Raw genomic sequence first — 17,132 nt, forward strand, 5'->3', positions numbered from 1 at the left:
TTCGTTAATAATTCTATTCAATGGACTTAACAAAACTTCCTGTTCCTAGTATTATAGGTTTGAGTTTATCTAAACCTATGGCTTGTGGTATCCTGGTTAGTTTACTTACTCTAGTGCAAGCAACTTACTTTAGTAAGATGCTAGAGCATTTTTCTAATGGCAATCTATAGAAGCTTCTCGACTTCTAGATATAGATTTTATTTATCTAAGGAAAAGTTTCAACTATTCCAGAAAAGATAAAGCCATGAAAGAATTCCTTGAATCAACAGTAAGAGGTCTCAGATATGGTTTAGTATGTCTTAGACCAGACACTTGCTGTTGAGTGGGAGTAATGAGTAGGTATCAGATTAATCCAGGAAATGAACATTGGAAGACAATTAAGTAAATCTTAAGATCAAGAAGAGGAACTATATGTTAGTCGATAAGGGTGTATTTAATACTCTTAGACTACACCAAATCAGATTTCTAGACTTACCTTAGTCCTAGAAAGTCTGCTATGAGATAATGATTACTCTGGGGGTGGAGTAGTGATTTTGGAGAAGTGTAAAAACCTATCTGAAGTCTCTAAGTCTACCAGAGAGAGATTGAATGTTAAAGTTGTTGGAAATTATTTTACCAGGATCTAGATTTACTAACAAGTATGTTTGATTAACAACCTAATATGAATTCTAAAACAATGAAAATAAACACATATAAAGTTTAGAAAACCTTACAGTGGGTGCAGCAGAATAATATGACTCCTTCCATTCAAATCTCTAGCCCTTGATTCCTTTCTGTAGCAGAGCATAATAAAGATCCGAATCTGGATCTTCTTTTCTCCTTCTTTGATGCAGATTTTCCATAGTCTTACATACTATGATTGAGATACCACTTGATGTGTGTGGGTGTTGGGTTTTATGCCCTAAATAAAACTCATTTCAATATAATCAGATTTACTTATTAATATAGATCAGAAATAACATTTAATGTTGCATGATTCACATGATTTATTTCATGATTATATGTACATAATGTATGAATTCATCTGAAACCCTTTTCACATACTTGATCCTGTTTATTGTCTGTAGTCGGCTTACATTGGAAAGTAAACATGACTATGTGAATAAAGTTTCCTAGATTTATCGGACATAGGGTTTTGCGATATCATAATCTACAACGAGTTTACTTGCATTTGGAGAAATGCTATGTTCTTTCCGAGCATTGGTTAAAGTAAAGCTCAGGTTGGATGCATGGAGTATGCATCGGAAGGGACCGATATTGAACTTTGACTTAGATTTATTAAACTTACCGTAATATCTATTCAAGTCAATATCGCCAAGTTGATCCTAGATCAAATGTTCTTAATCCTGTTATGATTAGGCTCAATCTTGAAAGGCTATTCGTGTTCTTTGATTTGTTAGTTAAACCTACTTTTAGGTCAGGGTGATACGTACATTTTGGGAACACGGTACTGCAATTGAGTGGGAGCGCTATCATAAACATGGAATCTATAGCTTCTATCTGGCGAATAGTAAGCAAAGGATGATCTCCTTCGAGCTTGACCAAACGAACATAAATGGTGGAGTACTCATTTCACATAAGCTGAAATATCATTTATACGGGGTCAAGTGTTTTAAGGAATAAATACATTGTAGGGTGTAACGGTAATTTAATCCCTTTTACAGTGTAGATCATTCATATAGAGGATCATTGATCACATTAGGATTATAACAATGGATAACTAATGATGTGTCTATATGGTGGAACATATAGAGCATTCTATATACTGAGAGTGCAATTCTAAGTTCTATGCGTGGATTCAACGAAGAATTAATAAGTTAGTGAATTTTAGTGCTAAATTCTTGATCTACTTATTGGAAGCTCGGTTATATAGACCCATGGTCCCCCCACTAGTTGAGATAATATTGCTTGTAAGACTCATGTAATTGGTTTTGATTAATCAATTATAATTCTCAAATTAGACTATGTGTTGTGAATTTTTCACTAAGTAAGGGCGAAATTGTAAAGAAAGAGTTTATAGGGGCATATTTGTTAATTATGATACTTTGTATGGTTCAATTAATAAATATGATAAATGACAATATTATTTAATAATTATTTATAGTTATCAAATAGTTAGAATTGGCATTTAAATGGTTGAATTAGAAAATTGGCGTTTTTGAGAAAATCAGATGCAGAAAAGATAAAACTGCAAAATTGCAAAAAGTGAGGCCCAAATCCACTTGTATAGGGCCAGCCACTTTTGTAGGAATTTAAACTGATTTTTTCATTATTTTAATGCCAAATAATTCAAACCTAACCCTAGTGGAATGCTATAAATAGATAGTGAAGGCTTCAGGAAAATTACACTTAAATTTTTCTATTTTTCCTTCAGAGAAAAACCTGAGCCTTTCTCTCTCCCTATCTTTAGCTGCCACTTCTTCTTTCTCTTCCCTCTTGAATTTCGAAATCCTTAGTGTATGAGTAGTGCCCACACACAGCAAGTGATACCTCAATCATAGTGAGGAAGATCGTGAAGAAAGATCATCGACGAAAGGGTTTCGGCATCAAAGATTCGAGAGAAAGAGATCCGGGTTCGGATATTGATAATGCTCTGCTATAGAAAGGAATCAAGGGCTAGATATACGAACGGAAGGAGTCATATTATTAAAGCATTTGCACCAATGTAAGGTTTCTTAAACTTTATATGTGTTTATTTCATCGTTTTAGAAAGTTCATATTTAGGATGTTAATAAACATACTTGTGAGTAGATCTAAGATCCTGGTAAAATAATTTCCAACAACTGGTATCAGAGCCATGGTAATTGATTTACTTGCAAGAAATTTGGACTTTAAAACGATTGTTTGTATGTTTTTTAGATGGTATCATGTTGTATTGAGTGTTATTTGATGATTGATTGATGTTTGTGAAAGTTTTGTGAAAAATAATTGTGATTTCGTTTCTCGAATTATTTTTATTGGATAGTATGGAAAAAATTAAGCAAGTTAGCCTTTTACAGAACTCAATTTGGATTTTATTTGAATTAGTTATGATTTTTTGAAGATTTGACAAAATCGGAAATTTTGTCTTGATAGTTTCATAACGATCATGAGAACTGTCCGTACAGTTTCGAATTTTTCCTTTTTTCTTCAATTTTTCATATTTTTTCATGGAATTAGCTTCCAATTTTTTGTATGGTTTTGTATATATACTATTACTATTCCTAATTCAATTCTAATTATCATTTTGAATTAATTTAATTTTTTTTTTTTAATTTAATTCAAGATATTAGTGTAATTTGAATTTGAATAGAATTAGTATTTATCTTTTTGCTTAAAAATCTATCTTATTTTTAAATTTGATTATATTTTTTTAAATTTAAGGTCAGATATTTTAAGATATTTATAATATCTTTTAAGATATTTATAATATCTTATCTTTCAAGATATTTATAATATTTTTTAAAGATATTTATAATATCTTTTAAGATATTTTAAAAATATCTTATCTTTTAAGATATTTTAAAAATATCTTATCTTTTAAGATTTTTTAATTAAATCTTTTTAGATATTTTGACCATATTTAAATTTAAAATAAGATATTTATAATCATGTAATTTTAAATAGATATAAGATATTTTGCTAATTTTTTAAATTTTGTTATTTTATTTATTTAAATTACATTTAAAATTTGAAAAATATATTTATTTATCTTTTCTAATTTTTTATTTAATTTTTATTTATAAAATAATATTTAAAATTTAAAAGTAGTTAGCAAATTTTTGAAATGATATTTAGGTTGGTTGAAACCTAATTTTTTAAAAATTGTAGGTTTAATTTTAAATTAATTTTTTTTTTAAAAAAATTTCGAATTTATCAATTTTTTTTTGTGGGCACTACTCATCACTCAAGGAATTTCAAAAATACAGAGAAGAAAAGAGAGAGAGAAGGTGGCGTGTGGCCTTTTCTGAAGGAAACAAAGTGTGAAGTTGTGTGTGTGTTTCCTGAAGCCAACACTTTCTATTTACAGAAAACCCTCTAGGTTTAGGTTAGAATTGTATGGCATTAAAATAATGGAAACTACAAATGGCAATTCTCATGCATGTGGCCGGCCATACAAAGGGATTGGGCCTCACTTTGCAACTTTCCCATTTTGTTATTTTCCATTCCCATTTTCTCAAAAATACCAATTTTCCAATTTAACCTTTTAAATGCCAATTCTAATTATTTAATAACTTAAAAATAATTATTAAATAATATTGGCATTTAATATATTTATTAATTTAGACATATAAAGTCTCTTAATCAATAAATAAACCTAAAATTTCTTTTCTTTACAATTTCGCCCTTGCTTAGTGAAAATTCATAAAGTAGACATAGTCTAACTTTTAGAATTTTAATTGATTAATTAAAATCAATTAACTAAGTCTTACAAGCAGTATGGTCTCAACTAGTATGGGGACCATGGGTCTATATAACCGAGCTTCCAATAAGTCGAACCGAATTTACCAAGTAAATTCCCTAACTTATTAATTCCTCATTGACTCCACACTTAGAACTTGGAATTGCACTCTCAGTCATATAGAACGCTCTATATGTTCCATGATATAGACACGTCATTAGTTATCCATTGTTATAACCCTAATGTGATGAATGATCCTCTATATAGATGATTTACACTCGAAAGGGATTAAATTACCGTAACACCCTACAATGTATTTTATCCTTAAAACACTTAACCCTGTATAAATGATATTTCAGCTAAGTGAAATGAGATCTCCACCATTTATTTTCGTTTGGTTAAGCTCGAAGGAAATCATCCTTTACTTTCTATTCGCCAGATAGAAGCTATAGATTCCATATTTATGTTAGCGCTCCCACTCAATTGCACTACCGTGTTCCCAAAATATACGTATCACCCTGACCCAAAAGTAGGCTTAACTAACAAATCAAAGAACACGGATAACACTCTTGAGATTGAACCTAACCATATCAGGATTAAGATCATTTGATCTAGGATCAACATTTGATATTGAATTGAATAGATATTACGGTAAGTTTTAATATATCTAATCAAAGTTCAATATCGGTCCCATCCGATGTATACTCCATACATCCGATACTGGTAAACTTTGCCAATGTCCTGGAAAGGACATAACACTTTTCCAAGGTGTAAGAATACCTATCGCTGATTATACCATGTCAGTCTAAATCCAGTGTTTTGACAAATCAGGGAATAAACTTTTGAACATATAATTAAGATTGTATTCCACTGTGCTGACAACACTATAATCTTTAACAAACTCATATGTTCTGGACTTAAAAAGAATTCATACATTATATACATATAATCATGAAATACTTCATGTGAACCATGCAACATAAAATGTTATTTCTGATCTTTATTAATAAGTAATTTTGAATATATTGAAATGAGTTTTATTTAGGGCACAAAACTCAACAAAAGTTGCAGGAAAGATGCTTATTCAGTCTAAGGAAAGTTCTATACATTTTTGGCATTGTTCCAACATTTATTAACTACTAGTGTTAATTCCTGACTAACGCAAAAGTAGTTGCCAAAAAGTAAAGAATCCAGTATCCCTAGAGGAGTAGACATATAGAGAGGAATTTCACAATATCAAGGATTTTGTGATTAAAGAAATTTAATGGTGGAGAAAAGGTTGTATTGAATACAACCTGTCAGATCCTATTACAGAGAGTATACTACAAACTACACTTGATTTGGATATCAAGATGTTGAGATTATTTGAAATGCACTTTTTGTTTTATATTAGTGCAAGTGGGAGTTTTTTGGGTATTGTGCCCTAAATAAAACCCATTTCAAAATAATCAGATTTACTAATTAATAAAGATCAAAAATCATTTTTTGTTGTATGGTTCACATAATTTATTTCATGATTATATTTAATGTATAAATTCTATTAGGTCCAGAACATATGTATTTATTCATGATTATAGTTTTGTCAGCACAATGGAATATAATCATGATTATATGTTTTAAAGTTTAATTCCCTGATTTGTCAGTTCACTGAATTTAGACTGGCATGATAATTAGCGATAGGTATGCTTACACCTTGATAAGTGTTATGTCCTTTCCAGGGTATTTGCAAAGTTTACCAATATCGGATGTATGGAGTATACATTGGAAGAGACCAATATTGAACTTTGATTAGATATGATAAATTTACCGTAATATCTATTCAATTCAATGTCACCTAGCTGATCCTAGATCAAATGATCTTAATCCTGATATGGTTAGGTTCGATCTCAAGAGTATTATTCGTGTTCTTTGATTTGTTAGTTAAGCCTACTTTTTGGTCAGGGTGATACGTACATTTTGGGAACACGATAGTACAATTGAGTGGGAGCGCTAAACATAGATATGGAATCTATAGCTTCTATAGGTATTTAGAAGTGAAACGATAATTTTCTTTGAGCTTGCTAAATAGAGATAAATGATTGAGATCTCATTTTAGTGATTATATTATTTTACTAAAATATCATTTATAGGTGGCCAAGTGTTTTAAGGATAAAATACATTGAAATGGTGTAACGATAATTTTATCCCTATGCAATGTAGATCATCTATAGAGGATCCTTGATTATTGGGATTATAACAATGGATAACTGATAGCATATCTATATCGTGGAACATATAGAGCGTTCTATATAACTGAGAGTGCAATTTCAAGTTCTATGCGTGGATGCAACAAGAATTAATAAGTCAGTGAATTTACTTGGTAAATTTTAGGACTGCTTATTGGAAGCTCGGTTATATAGGCCCATGATCCCCATACTAGTTGAGACCATACTGCTTGTAAGACTCAGTTAATTGATTTTAATTAATCAATTATAATTCTAAAATTAGATTATGTCTAGTTTTTGAATTTTCACTAAGCAATGGCTTAATTGTGAAGAAAAGAGATTCTAGGTTTTATTTATTAATTGGAAGACTTGATTATGTCTAATTAATAAATATATTAAATGGCAATTTTATTTGATAATTAATGTTAATTATTAAATAATTAGTTTTGGTATTTAAATGGTTAGAATTAGAAAAGTGGTATTTTTGAGAAAATAAGGGAAAATTGTCAAAAGTGGAAAAATTCTCTAGTGGGGCCCATTAGTATGCTCGGCCACTATAGATGGAATTTACACTTAATTTTTCTATTATTTTAATGCCTAATAATTCCTAACCTAAACCTAGGTGGTTACCTATAAATAGATAGTGATGGCTCACAGTTAATGAATGATGAAATTTCTTGTCTTCGGAAAATTGAGCCTCCTACCTATAGCCGAAACCACTTCCTCTCTTTTCTTCTTCATAATTTCGAACCTTGAGTGATAGAGTGAGTGCCCACACACATCAAGTGGTATCTCAATCATAGTGTGTAAGACTGTGAAGAATCCAATCAACAAGAAGGAGAATCGGGCTCAAGGAAGGAGAGAAAGAGATCCAGGTTCAGATCTTGATAATGCTCTGGTACAGAAAGGAATCAAGGGCTGAAGATCTAAGCGAAATGAGTCATTATATTCCGCTGCACCCATTGTAAGGTTTTCTTAAACCCTTGTGTGTTTATTTCATTATTTTAGAAATTCATATTAGGATGTTAATGAAACATACTTGTTAGTAAATCTAGATCTTGGTAAAATATTTCCAACAATTTTCTAGGTAGACTCTTTGGTATTTTTCGAGATATATTTAATTAAATAGAAAATTAATATTTAATTTGATTTATACAAGACACTTAAATATTTGATATTTTTCTTAAGATATTTAATTAAATAGAAAAATTATATTTGTGTTGAAAATTAATTTATTTAATTTTAGACCAACATAAATTAGAATAATTTTTCCAATTTTATTTTATTTTAAGATAAATTTTGAAAATGCATTTTTTAATACATTAAATTTCGAATTCTAGCTTGACAACAACAATGTGGTACCACAACGTTATTAATGCAATCAAGTTTTATATGTCATAAATCTTAATTTGAGAATACTACCGATGAAAATCAAAATAAATATTTAGAGTTATAAGAAAATGTTAATTACGTTAAAACATACATATAAATATTTCTTTGACGTGTATATTATTTTTTAATTTAATTTGAAGTACTTCAAACAAAAGCTTAATAAAAACGAGCTAGAGTTTCGTATTCTTCTTATAAACAGCAGTTACGAAAAAGGGGTATTTACGGTGTTTCTAAACACTATTAAAATTAAAAAAAAAAACAGAAAAAGGAAGAACAAAAAAAAAAAAAAATCTCTTTACAAAAAATAATAATAATCCCAAACAGGTATCTACCATTCGTGATTTGTTCTATGGTTATAGTGGAAAACATTGTGATTAAGAACAAAGAGAGGATGAGCCAAGTCTCTCAACGACTTTCGTTCAAATGAGAGAGGATGTTCCTGAGTTCATCAGAAATACGATTGTCTTTCCATTTCTCAACGGTGACAAGCTTACCCCGCCAACTCGAAACATCACCCTGAAGTAGGGTAAGTAAAGAACATAAATATTCCACTGTTTCTCTAGATGAGGACATCTCCTCGATTAGCCTTAAGAGCTCAGCACGAAGCTCCTCCATAGTTTTTCGTGTTAGTATCATGGAAACACGAACGTTTCTTTTTGGTAGGAACATGAATGATAGTTGTGTCCTTCAAAGTATGTTTGCCAGATGTGGAGGACGACATATTTGGAAGAGAAATAAGCAGATAATAGAACACATAGTATGATAAATGAACCGAGCAAGTACTCTTATTTATAGAAAAAAGAACAAGAAGGTGTTAAGGAAATACAAGGAAATATTTCAGGAATTATGATGATGATATGTAGGCTCTGAATATAGTCTTATCATGAGAAGTAGCTTCTTCCATCTAGCCTAACATAAAAGTAGTATACCTATTTTCGTAAACAGTTATATTATATTATATTATATTAACATATTACTAAGATAGAGTAAGTTCATAACATTTCTTTGCAGCTATTACAAAAAAAATAAAAAAGCAAGATGCTACAAACTCACATTCTCAAGGAAGAATTTGGATTTTGGCTACAACAAAATATTTCACAAAATGGTCAGAAGCAATTCTTTTGAAAAAAGCCTCTACAGAAGTTGTGGCCACTTTCATTCTAGAACACATTATTTGTCGCTTTGGTATCCCGAAAAGGATTTTGTTAGATTACGACACTCCATTTTGATCCAAGATAATTTCCCCTTTTGCTAATCACTCATGAAAAATCTTACTCAGAGTGTAGCATCCCATGGTTGGGTGGTTAATCTTTCGGTGGAAGTGACAGTAGAGTTCATGTTTCTTTTCCTCTAAAGTAGGTAGTTTTGTGACAAATGGTAGTACTACCTCTCCATCCCTGATCCATGCCTCCAATAGGCTACAGAGTCTTTCTTTGTTATAAGGGAACTCCGCCGATTTATCATTCCGTCGACCTTTTTTATGAACTTCAAAATTTTGTTTTTCTTGCGCCATTGCTATGTCAACACCACGTTTTTAACTTTTTCATAGCCGATTTTGATCATTTTGGTTAGATGGCTTGGCCAGCCGACAGACAATAGCTTAAATATTTCTTGATTTGGCGATGAGCTCTGAAAAATTGTATATAGCATGGTTTTCAATATGTAAGCGATATTCATCAAGCATACATTTGATACATATTTTGACTAGATCTTTTTCAGCTATGGTTTCGGCACAGTCAAGAGCTTTTTCTCGAAACTTTTGAACATAATTAACAAGTCTTTCTCTAAAGCTTTGTCTTTCTCCTGACAAGTCAGCTATACTCTATTTATCTTCAATCATGAAGAATTTGGCGCAGAATTGGGAGACCATATCGTCCCAACTCCTTACACTTCTTGAAGGCAAGCTTGCATACCAAGAGTAAGCACGATCAGTGAGAGATTTTGAAAACTCTCGAATCCTTAGTTTGAAATCATGGGCGTAGACTCTCAAATCATCAATGAATTAGATGATATGTTCTTTAGCATTGTTGAATTTCCCATTGTACTTTCAAAATATGGGACTCATATAACCTCGTGGGTAAGGTTTCACTACAACTTCCAAGGGGTAAGGTGGATGAAAATCGATAGAAGTTACCGATGATGATGATTTCCCTCTTTCGGCTTTAAGAAGACCGATCAATTCGTCTTTTGTGACAAATTCGGAGGAAGATTAGGCTTCTTTGCCGACCCTTTTAGCAATCTCAGAAGTTCTGATCCCTCGAACATTATCAAGTGTTGCCTAAGTTCTTTGTTCAATAGTATGTACTTGCCTTATTTGAGATTCATTCATCACGCGCTCTTCAGGTAAACCGCTTCTGTCAACAGATGCTTCTTGGTGTGCCTGTGGCAGAAGTGAGCTCTACAGTTGCATCATACCGTCTTGGGCATTTTAAAGCTTTTCCAATCTAGTTAACACAACATCATCTGTGTTTGTCAGATTGCTTAGTCTTCAAACCAGCAGATACACTCACACTTGAAGCCTATTCTGATGCGGATTGGGCATGCAATCTTGATGATAGAAAATCAACCATAGGCTTTTGTGTCATGCTTAGAGGAAATTTGGTCACTCGGGCATCGAGGAAACAAACTGCTGTAGCTTGTTCCAGTACTGAATCCGAGTATAGGTCTCTTTCAACAACTGCCACAAAAGTTGTCTGAATACATTTGTTCTCAAGGAACTTGGCATTTCCATTCCTCACACACCTATTATATCGCGTGATAATGTGAAGCTCAACAAATGGCTGCCAATCTTATATTTCAGTTGAGAACAAAGCACATTGAGGTCGATGTTCACTATGTTCGAGAACTAATTACTACAAACACATTGGCCATTTCTTACATCTCAACTGAAGAACAACCTACAAACTTACTTACAAAAACACTAACTTTACCCAAATTCAACTTTTTTATTGTCACAAGCTTTCTTCGGAGGTTCCTCCCTTCAGCTTGAGGGGGGATTTTGAATATACTGTGGAATAACAAAAATTAGGTAGTTAGTGGTAGTTTTTTTTTTAAGTCTTAGTTATGCAAGTTGTTATTTTCTGTTTTGGCTCATTTATTCTCTGTTCTTAGCTGCTACTATATATAGTGGCTTCAATTGTAAAGTTGATTATTCAGAAAATTCAATAACGAAAAATCATTTTCAGATTTACTCTCTCTCAACTCTTTTTAAAAAAAAGGAAAAAACAAAAAAAATAGATACATGATAATTAAACCCAAACGACCTCTTTTCACATGAGTATAGTCAACTACAGAGACAGACTCGTAGACAAGAGAAAAATGTATAATTACACAGCGAGTACTCGGTGCCACATGCAATCCAGGGTGTGGTGCACTGGCCCGAGTCTCTAATATAGGAAAACAAAATATAACAATTTATCTAAAACAAAATTGGCACATTATGTTTGATTCTTCCATGAACAAGAAAAAAAAAACCCCATGTAAACAATGCAAAATCAGAAAGATGTGCCAATCAGAAAATGAAGACCATATCAGTTAGCAACGTCAATTTCACCATGGCTGGAAAACAATGATTCAGAACCCTGCTCCCCAAAAACCTTAGCAATCCTCTCAACTGGTACCAAAGGCAAGTAGGAGGAAACCTTGTACCCTTTATCTGCAGTGGAAAGCACGGTTTGGTTGTACTTCTCAGAGCAGTAAGCTGCAGTGGGGACCATAACATGAGCCATTTTAGGGAACAGAGGAAGTTGGTTGAGCTTGCGCCAAGCAGAGACGGCACACTGCTCAGCCTTGGGCTCGTATTTGGCGTAGAACTCCTTAGCCCTTGGTTCACACTTAGCATACACTGATTTAGCAACTCCTGACGCAGTGTCCACAACTCCAGCCCGTTGAACCTCAGTGGCAACGGCTCTGGCCATCACTGGGGCCTTCTGAGCCGCAGACACGGCTTGGGAAGAGACTTGCTTGATTGTTGGTGGTACACGGCGATCCAGTTCAGTCACAGATTCATCAACCTGCATTTGTTTATGCAAAATTTTAAGCACCAAGTGAGCAAGAACGTAATGACCACAATTGACACAACTAAGCAAAAATGACCCAAAATATTGATTAAAACTATAATAGATATCAAATAATATAAACAATATGAATTGCTGGCAATTCAACCCAATTGAGATAAGAATTTTGTATTGGCAATTTTTCTGCAGGCCCAAAAACAAGACTAACAAACGCTTCACGGTGTTTCAATGAGTAATGTTTCCAGTAACATTTTTACGTAAAACACGATGGGTGAACATTTTGACTTTTGAAGCGTTTAACAAATTGAGACAAAAAAACTAAGCAAGTATCAGAACTGGCTCTATTAGAAAACTAAGTATTCAATCATTTCTATTGCTATTTCGAAAACCCATTATTAAAGAAGCAAAAAAAAAAAACAATAATACAAAATGATTAACCAACCTTGCGATCAACGAATTTGAGCAGGCCAATAGGGACGTCATGGAATTTATTATAAACAGGAGCAACAACGTTCTTGACAGTTCCCTCGACGGTCTCAACCCCAGGCTTCAAAGGGCCAGACTTGTCCTTAGCATAGCCGTAAAGGTTTGAGAAGCAAACCACTGCGTGAATGGTCGCTATTTGGACAAACTCAAGGTACTTGAGCCTATTTTCCTCATCCTTCTCCTTTCAAAATCGAAATCAAAATAACAAAACCATCAGATACAAATTATTAAAAAAAAAAAAAATACAGAGAATCGAAAATCATTTGAAAAGTCTTCTTTTACCCAATTCGAGCGCATCCTAAAATAAAAAATTGAGTTGAAAAGAAAAAAAAATAAAAACATACCAACAACTGTTGTTGCAAACCGGAGTCTTGTTGAGCCATATCACAAAAGAAATTCTTGAATTCTTGGTTTTGGTTTAGGTTTTGTTTGGTGCGAAAGAAAGTTGGATGAAATTTTGGTCATAAGGGGTCTGGGTATTTATAGGAAAGAAAAAGAGAGAAGAAACCAAATAAAGAAATGAGCGCACGCGTCAATTGGATTTGGCGCGTCAGTTATTATGAATGGCATATTTGGAAATTTGTATAACTTACTTCGGAGCTAAGGTAGGAGACCAGAACCCGTAGCTAGCTATTCTTGAAACCCGCATTATTAGTCGGTGAATCGGGCAAGAATAGAAGATTCTAGTGACCCGCCCGACTACAACCTGGTCCTGCTCTACAATTCTCACACACTTCCCAATTTTATATTAAATTGATATTTTATGTACACTTTTGTTCGTTTCGGGAAACCTTAGGCTATTTTATACAAGAAAATTGAAAGGTTTTGATGGGATCTTGTCAAAAGGAAGTTTATAACAATAAAACGCACCTTACCGAAAAAAGAAAGGAAAAAGGAGTATAAAACGCTGCTTGTCGTATTATTTGTCTTTTATTAAAATTAAAGTATTATGTTTGACCTTGTAGTTACTGCACAAAAATATTTATTAGAATGGGAGATACATATAAGCAACCATAATTAAATACGCAACTTGCCATTATGAATAACAAAATTTACAAGTTCTATCTCTACTAGAAAATAAACAAACTACAAAATAAGGAGATATCTTTTACAAAAGGAAGAGTAATTCTACACTCGGTTGGCTTTGGCCCCCAACGTAATTGCCGTAGAGCCTTTGTGTACTTCTGTCAATAGCTATTTAGCTTTTTTCATAGTAACGCTCCTTAGAGATGGTGTTGGGATACTATTTTTGTGTGTTATGCTGTGCAGGATTGGACACCCTACAGCCATCCCCTAATCCCTGCTTTTTGGCAAGGTTTTTATTTGGAGGTATGCAGCTGTAAGTGTTTCCATGTTGATTGTCCAGCAAGTCTATTTCTTTTGAAATAGGGAGGCTTAATTCTTTGAAGAACTGACCAGCTACTAAGTTTTCCTTGGTTGTCAAGGCGCATGTGGCTAATCGAGTGAGTGCGTCTGCTGTTGTGTCATCTTTAGGGGTTAGTATAGCCTTTGAGCGGTCTTAACAACTCAGGTAGGCCATCATCTTCTTGTATTGAGTTGTATATTCACCTAGGACATAACCTACGACTAGTTGAGAGTCGTGGTGTATGTCTAGGTGGTCAGCTTGCGCTTCGTGTGCTAGTCTGAGGCCAACATTTGAAGCTTCATGTTCAGCCTCATTGTTAGAAGCTTTGAAACTAACCTTGTTGCCTCGTGGCTCAGTTGCCCCCAGGTGCTCTTAGGGCCATCCTTGCATCGGGCAGGTGGTCAATGCATCTCTTGGGTTCTTACTCTCGCTTCTTCTCTGGTTCCTGTTTTTCTCCCAAACTTTGAGAGATTTAGGGAGACATGCTTTTATGATTAGCCATGAAGCTGGTGAGAGATTGGCCTTTGTTGGCCATGCTTGGTTGACAGGTGACCTTATATTGGCAGAGTCTCAGTAGTTCACTTAAGTGGTCGGCCTGATGCTTCAGGTTTTCGTGGAACCTGTCTCAACGGTTGATTCGTGTACACCTTTATAGGGTGTCTCTGGAAGTATGACCTTAGTTTTTTGGAAGCCAAGAGCAAGTTGTGGGTTAGCTTCTCCATGAGTGGGTACCGACTTTCAGCATCGATTAGTCTCTTGCTGATGTAGTACACAGGGTGTTATACTTTGCCTTCTTCTCTTGTGAGGATAGCACTCACAGCATGTATAGTGACTGCTAGGTACATGTTGGGTTTTGTGCCCTAAATAAAACCCATTTCAATATAATCAGATTTACTAATTAATAAAGATCAGAACTCATTTTATGTTGCATGGTTCACATGATTTATTTCATGATTATATTTAATGTATAAATTCTATTAAGTCCAGAACATTTGTATCTGTTCATGATTATAGTGTTGTCAACACAGTGGAATATAATCATGATTATATGTTCAAAATTTTAATTCCCTGATTTGTCAGTTCACTGGATTTAGACTGGCATGATAATCAGCGATATGTATACTTACACCTTGGATAAGTGTTATGTCCTTTTCAGGGTATTGGCAAAGTTTACCAGTATCGGATGTATGGAGTATACATTGGAAGAGACCGATATTGAACTTGGATTAGATATGATAAATTTACCGTAATATCTATAATATCACCTAGTTGATCCTAGATCAAATGATCTTAATCTTGACATGATTAGGTTCGATCTCAAGAGTGTTATTCGTGTTCTTTGATTTGTTAGTTAAGCCTGTTGGGTTTTATGCCCTAAATAAAACTCCATTTCAATGTAATCCGTATTATTCAATATCAATAAAGAAACAAGAGTATTTTTCATTCATTTGTGTATGTTTTGGTTCACCTTATCGATTATTTCTCTATTTGATTTATAAATTCATCCAAACCCTTTTCACATACTTGATCCTGTTTATTGTGTTGTCAGCACAGTGGAAAGTAAACATGACTATGTGATTAAATATTCCTAGATTTATCAGAACACTGGGGTTTTACTGATATGACAATCTACAACAGAGTTTACTTGCAAATGCTATGTTCTTTCCAGAGCATTGGTTAAAGTAAAGCTTGGGTTGGATGCATGGAGTATGGATCGGAAGGGACCGATATTGAACTTTGACATAGATTTATTAAATTTACCGTAATATCTATTCAATTCAATATCACCTTGTTTGATCCTAGATCAAATGATCTTAATCCTGATATGATTAGGTTCAATCTCAAGAGTGTTATTCGTGTTCTTTGATTTGTTAGTTAAGCCTACTTTTGGGTCAAGGTGATACGTACATTTTGGGAACACGGTAGTGCAATTGAGTTGGAGCGCTAACATAAATATGGAATCTATAGCTTCTATCTGGCGAATAGAAAGTAAAGGATGATTTCCTTCGAGCTTAACCAAACGAAAATAAATGGTGGAGTACTCATTTCACTTAGCTGAAATATCATTTATACGGGGTTAAGTGTTTTAAGGATAAAATACATTGTAGGGTGTTACGGTAATTTGATCCTTTTACAGTGTAGATCATCTACATAGAGGATCATTGATCAAATTAGGATTATAACAATGGATAATTAATAGCGTGTCTATATGGTGGAACATATAGAGCGTTCTATATAGCTGAGAGTGCGATTCTAAGTTCTATGCGTGGATTTAACGAAGAATTAATAAGTCAGTGAATTTAAGAGGTAAATTCTTGATCTGCTTATTTGAAGCTCGGATATATAGGCCCATGGTCCCCACACTAGTTGAGACAATACTACTTGTAAGACTAATTCAATTGGTTTTAATTAATCAATTATAATTCTCAAGTTAGACTATGTCTATTTGTGAATTAATCACTAAGTAAGGGCGAAACTGTAAAGAAAGAGTTTATAGGGTATATTTGTTAATTAAGAGACTTTAGTTAGTCTAATTAATAAATATAATAAATGACAATATTATTTAATAATTAATTATAGTTATTAAATAGTTGAAATTGACATTTAAATGGTTGCATTTGAAAATTGGCATTTTTTTGAGAAAATGGGATGCAGAAATGATAAAACAGCAAAATTGCAAAAGTGAGGCCCATATCTACAAGCCATGACCGGCCACATGCATAGGGTTTATCATTTAATATTTTCTTTATTTTAATGCCAAGTAATTCAAACCTAACCCTATGTGGTATTCTATAAATAGAAAGTGAAGGATTTAGGAAAGTAACAATGCATCTCATTCCTTTCAGAGAAAAACCTGAGCCATCTTTCTAAACCTAGCCGCCACCTCTCTTTCTCTCTTCTTCTTTGATTGTTTCGAATTCCCTTTGTGATAGAGTAGTGTCCACACACATCAAGTAGTACCTCAATCATAGTGTGGAAGATCGTGAAGAATCCAGATTCAACAAAGAAGGATATTCGGGCTCAGATCTTGATAATACTCTACAACAGAAAGGTTACAAGGGTTAGAGATCTAAGTGGAAGGAGACATATTATTCCGCTGCATCCAATGTAAGGTTTCTCATACTTTATATGTGTTTACTTATAATCGTTTTAGAAGTTCATATTTAGGATGTTAATTAACATACTTGTGAGTAGATCTAAGATCATGATAAAATAATTCCAACAAAGCCTACTTTTTGGTCAGTGTGATACGTACATTTTGGGAACATGATAGTACAATTGAGTGG

The 17,132-nt window shown here is 33.3% G+C and overlaps 2 protein-coding genes across 2 annotated transcripts; one reads left to right on the forward strand and one right to left on the reverse strand.

Moving 5' to 3' along the window:
• The first annotated feature begins 9,949 nt into the window (after positions 1 to 9,949).
• Positions 9,950 to 10,674, forward strand: LOC133034468 (uncharacterized mitochondrial protein AtMg00810-like). Its single transcript, XM_061109557.1, has 3 exons — positions 9,950 to 10,054; positions 10,321 to 10,393; positions 10,454 to 10,674. Exons 1-3 carry the CDS (start codon positions 9,950 to 9,952, stop codon positions 10,672 to 10,674), a joined length of 399 nt encoding a protein of 132 aa, XP_060965540.1.
• Positions 10,675 to 11,225: 551 nt separating this feature from the next.
• LOC115719081 (REF/SRPP-like protein At3g05500) lies at positions 11,226 to 13,344 on the reverse strand. Its single transcript, XM_030647988.2, has 3 exons — positions 12,824 to 13,344; positions 12,436 to 12,660; positions 11,226 to 11,990 (listed from the first exon to the last, which is right to left on the reverse strand). Exons 1-3 carry the CDS (start codon positions 12,860 to 12,862, stop codon positions 11,508 to 11,510), a joined length of 747 nt encoding a protein of 248 aa, XP_030503848.1. The 5' UTR covers positions 12,863 to 13,344; the 3' UTR covers positions 11,226 to 11,507.
• Positions 13,345 to 17,132: the final 3,788 nt, after the last annotated feature.

This window comes from Cannabis sativa, chromosome 2 (assembly GCF_029168945.1).
Source record: "Cannabis sativa cultivar Pink pepper isolate KNU-18-1 chromosome 2, ASM2916894v1, whole genome shotgun sequence".
Classification (NCBI taxonomy): domain Eukaryota; kingdom Viridiplantae; phylum Streptophyta; class Magnoliopsida; order Rosales; family Cannabaceae; genus Cannabis; species Cannabis sativa.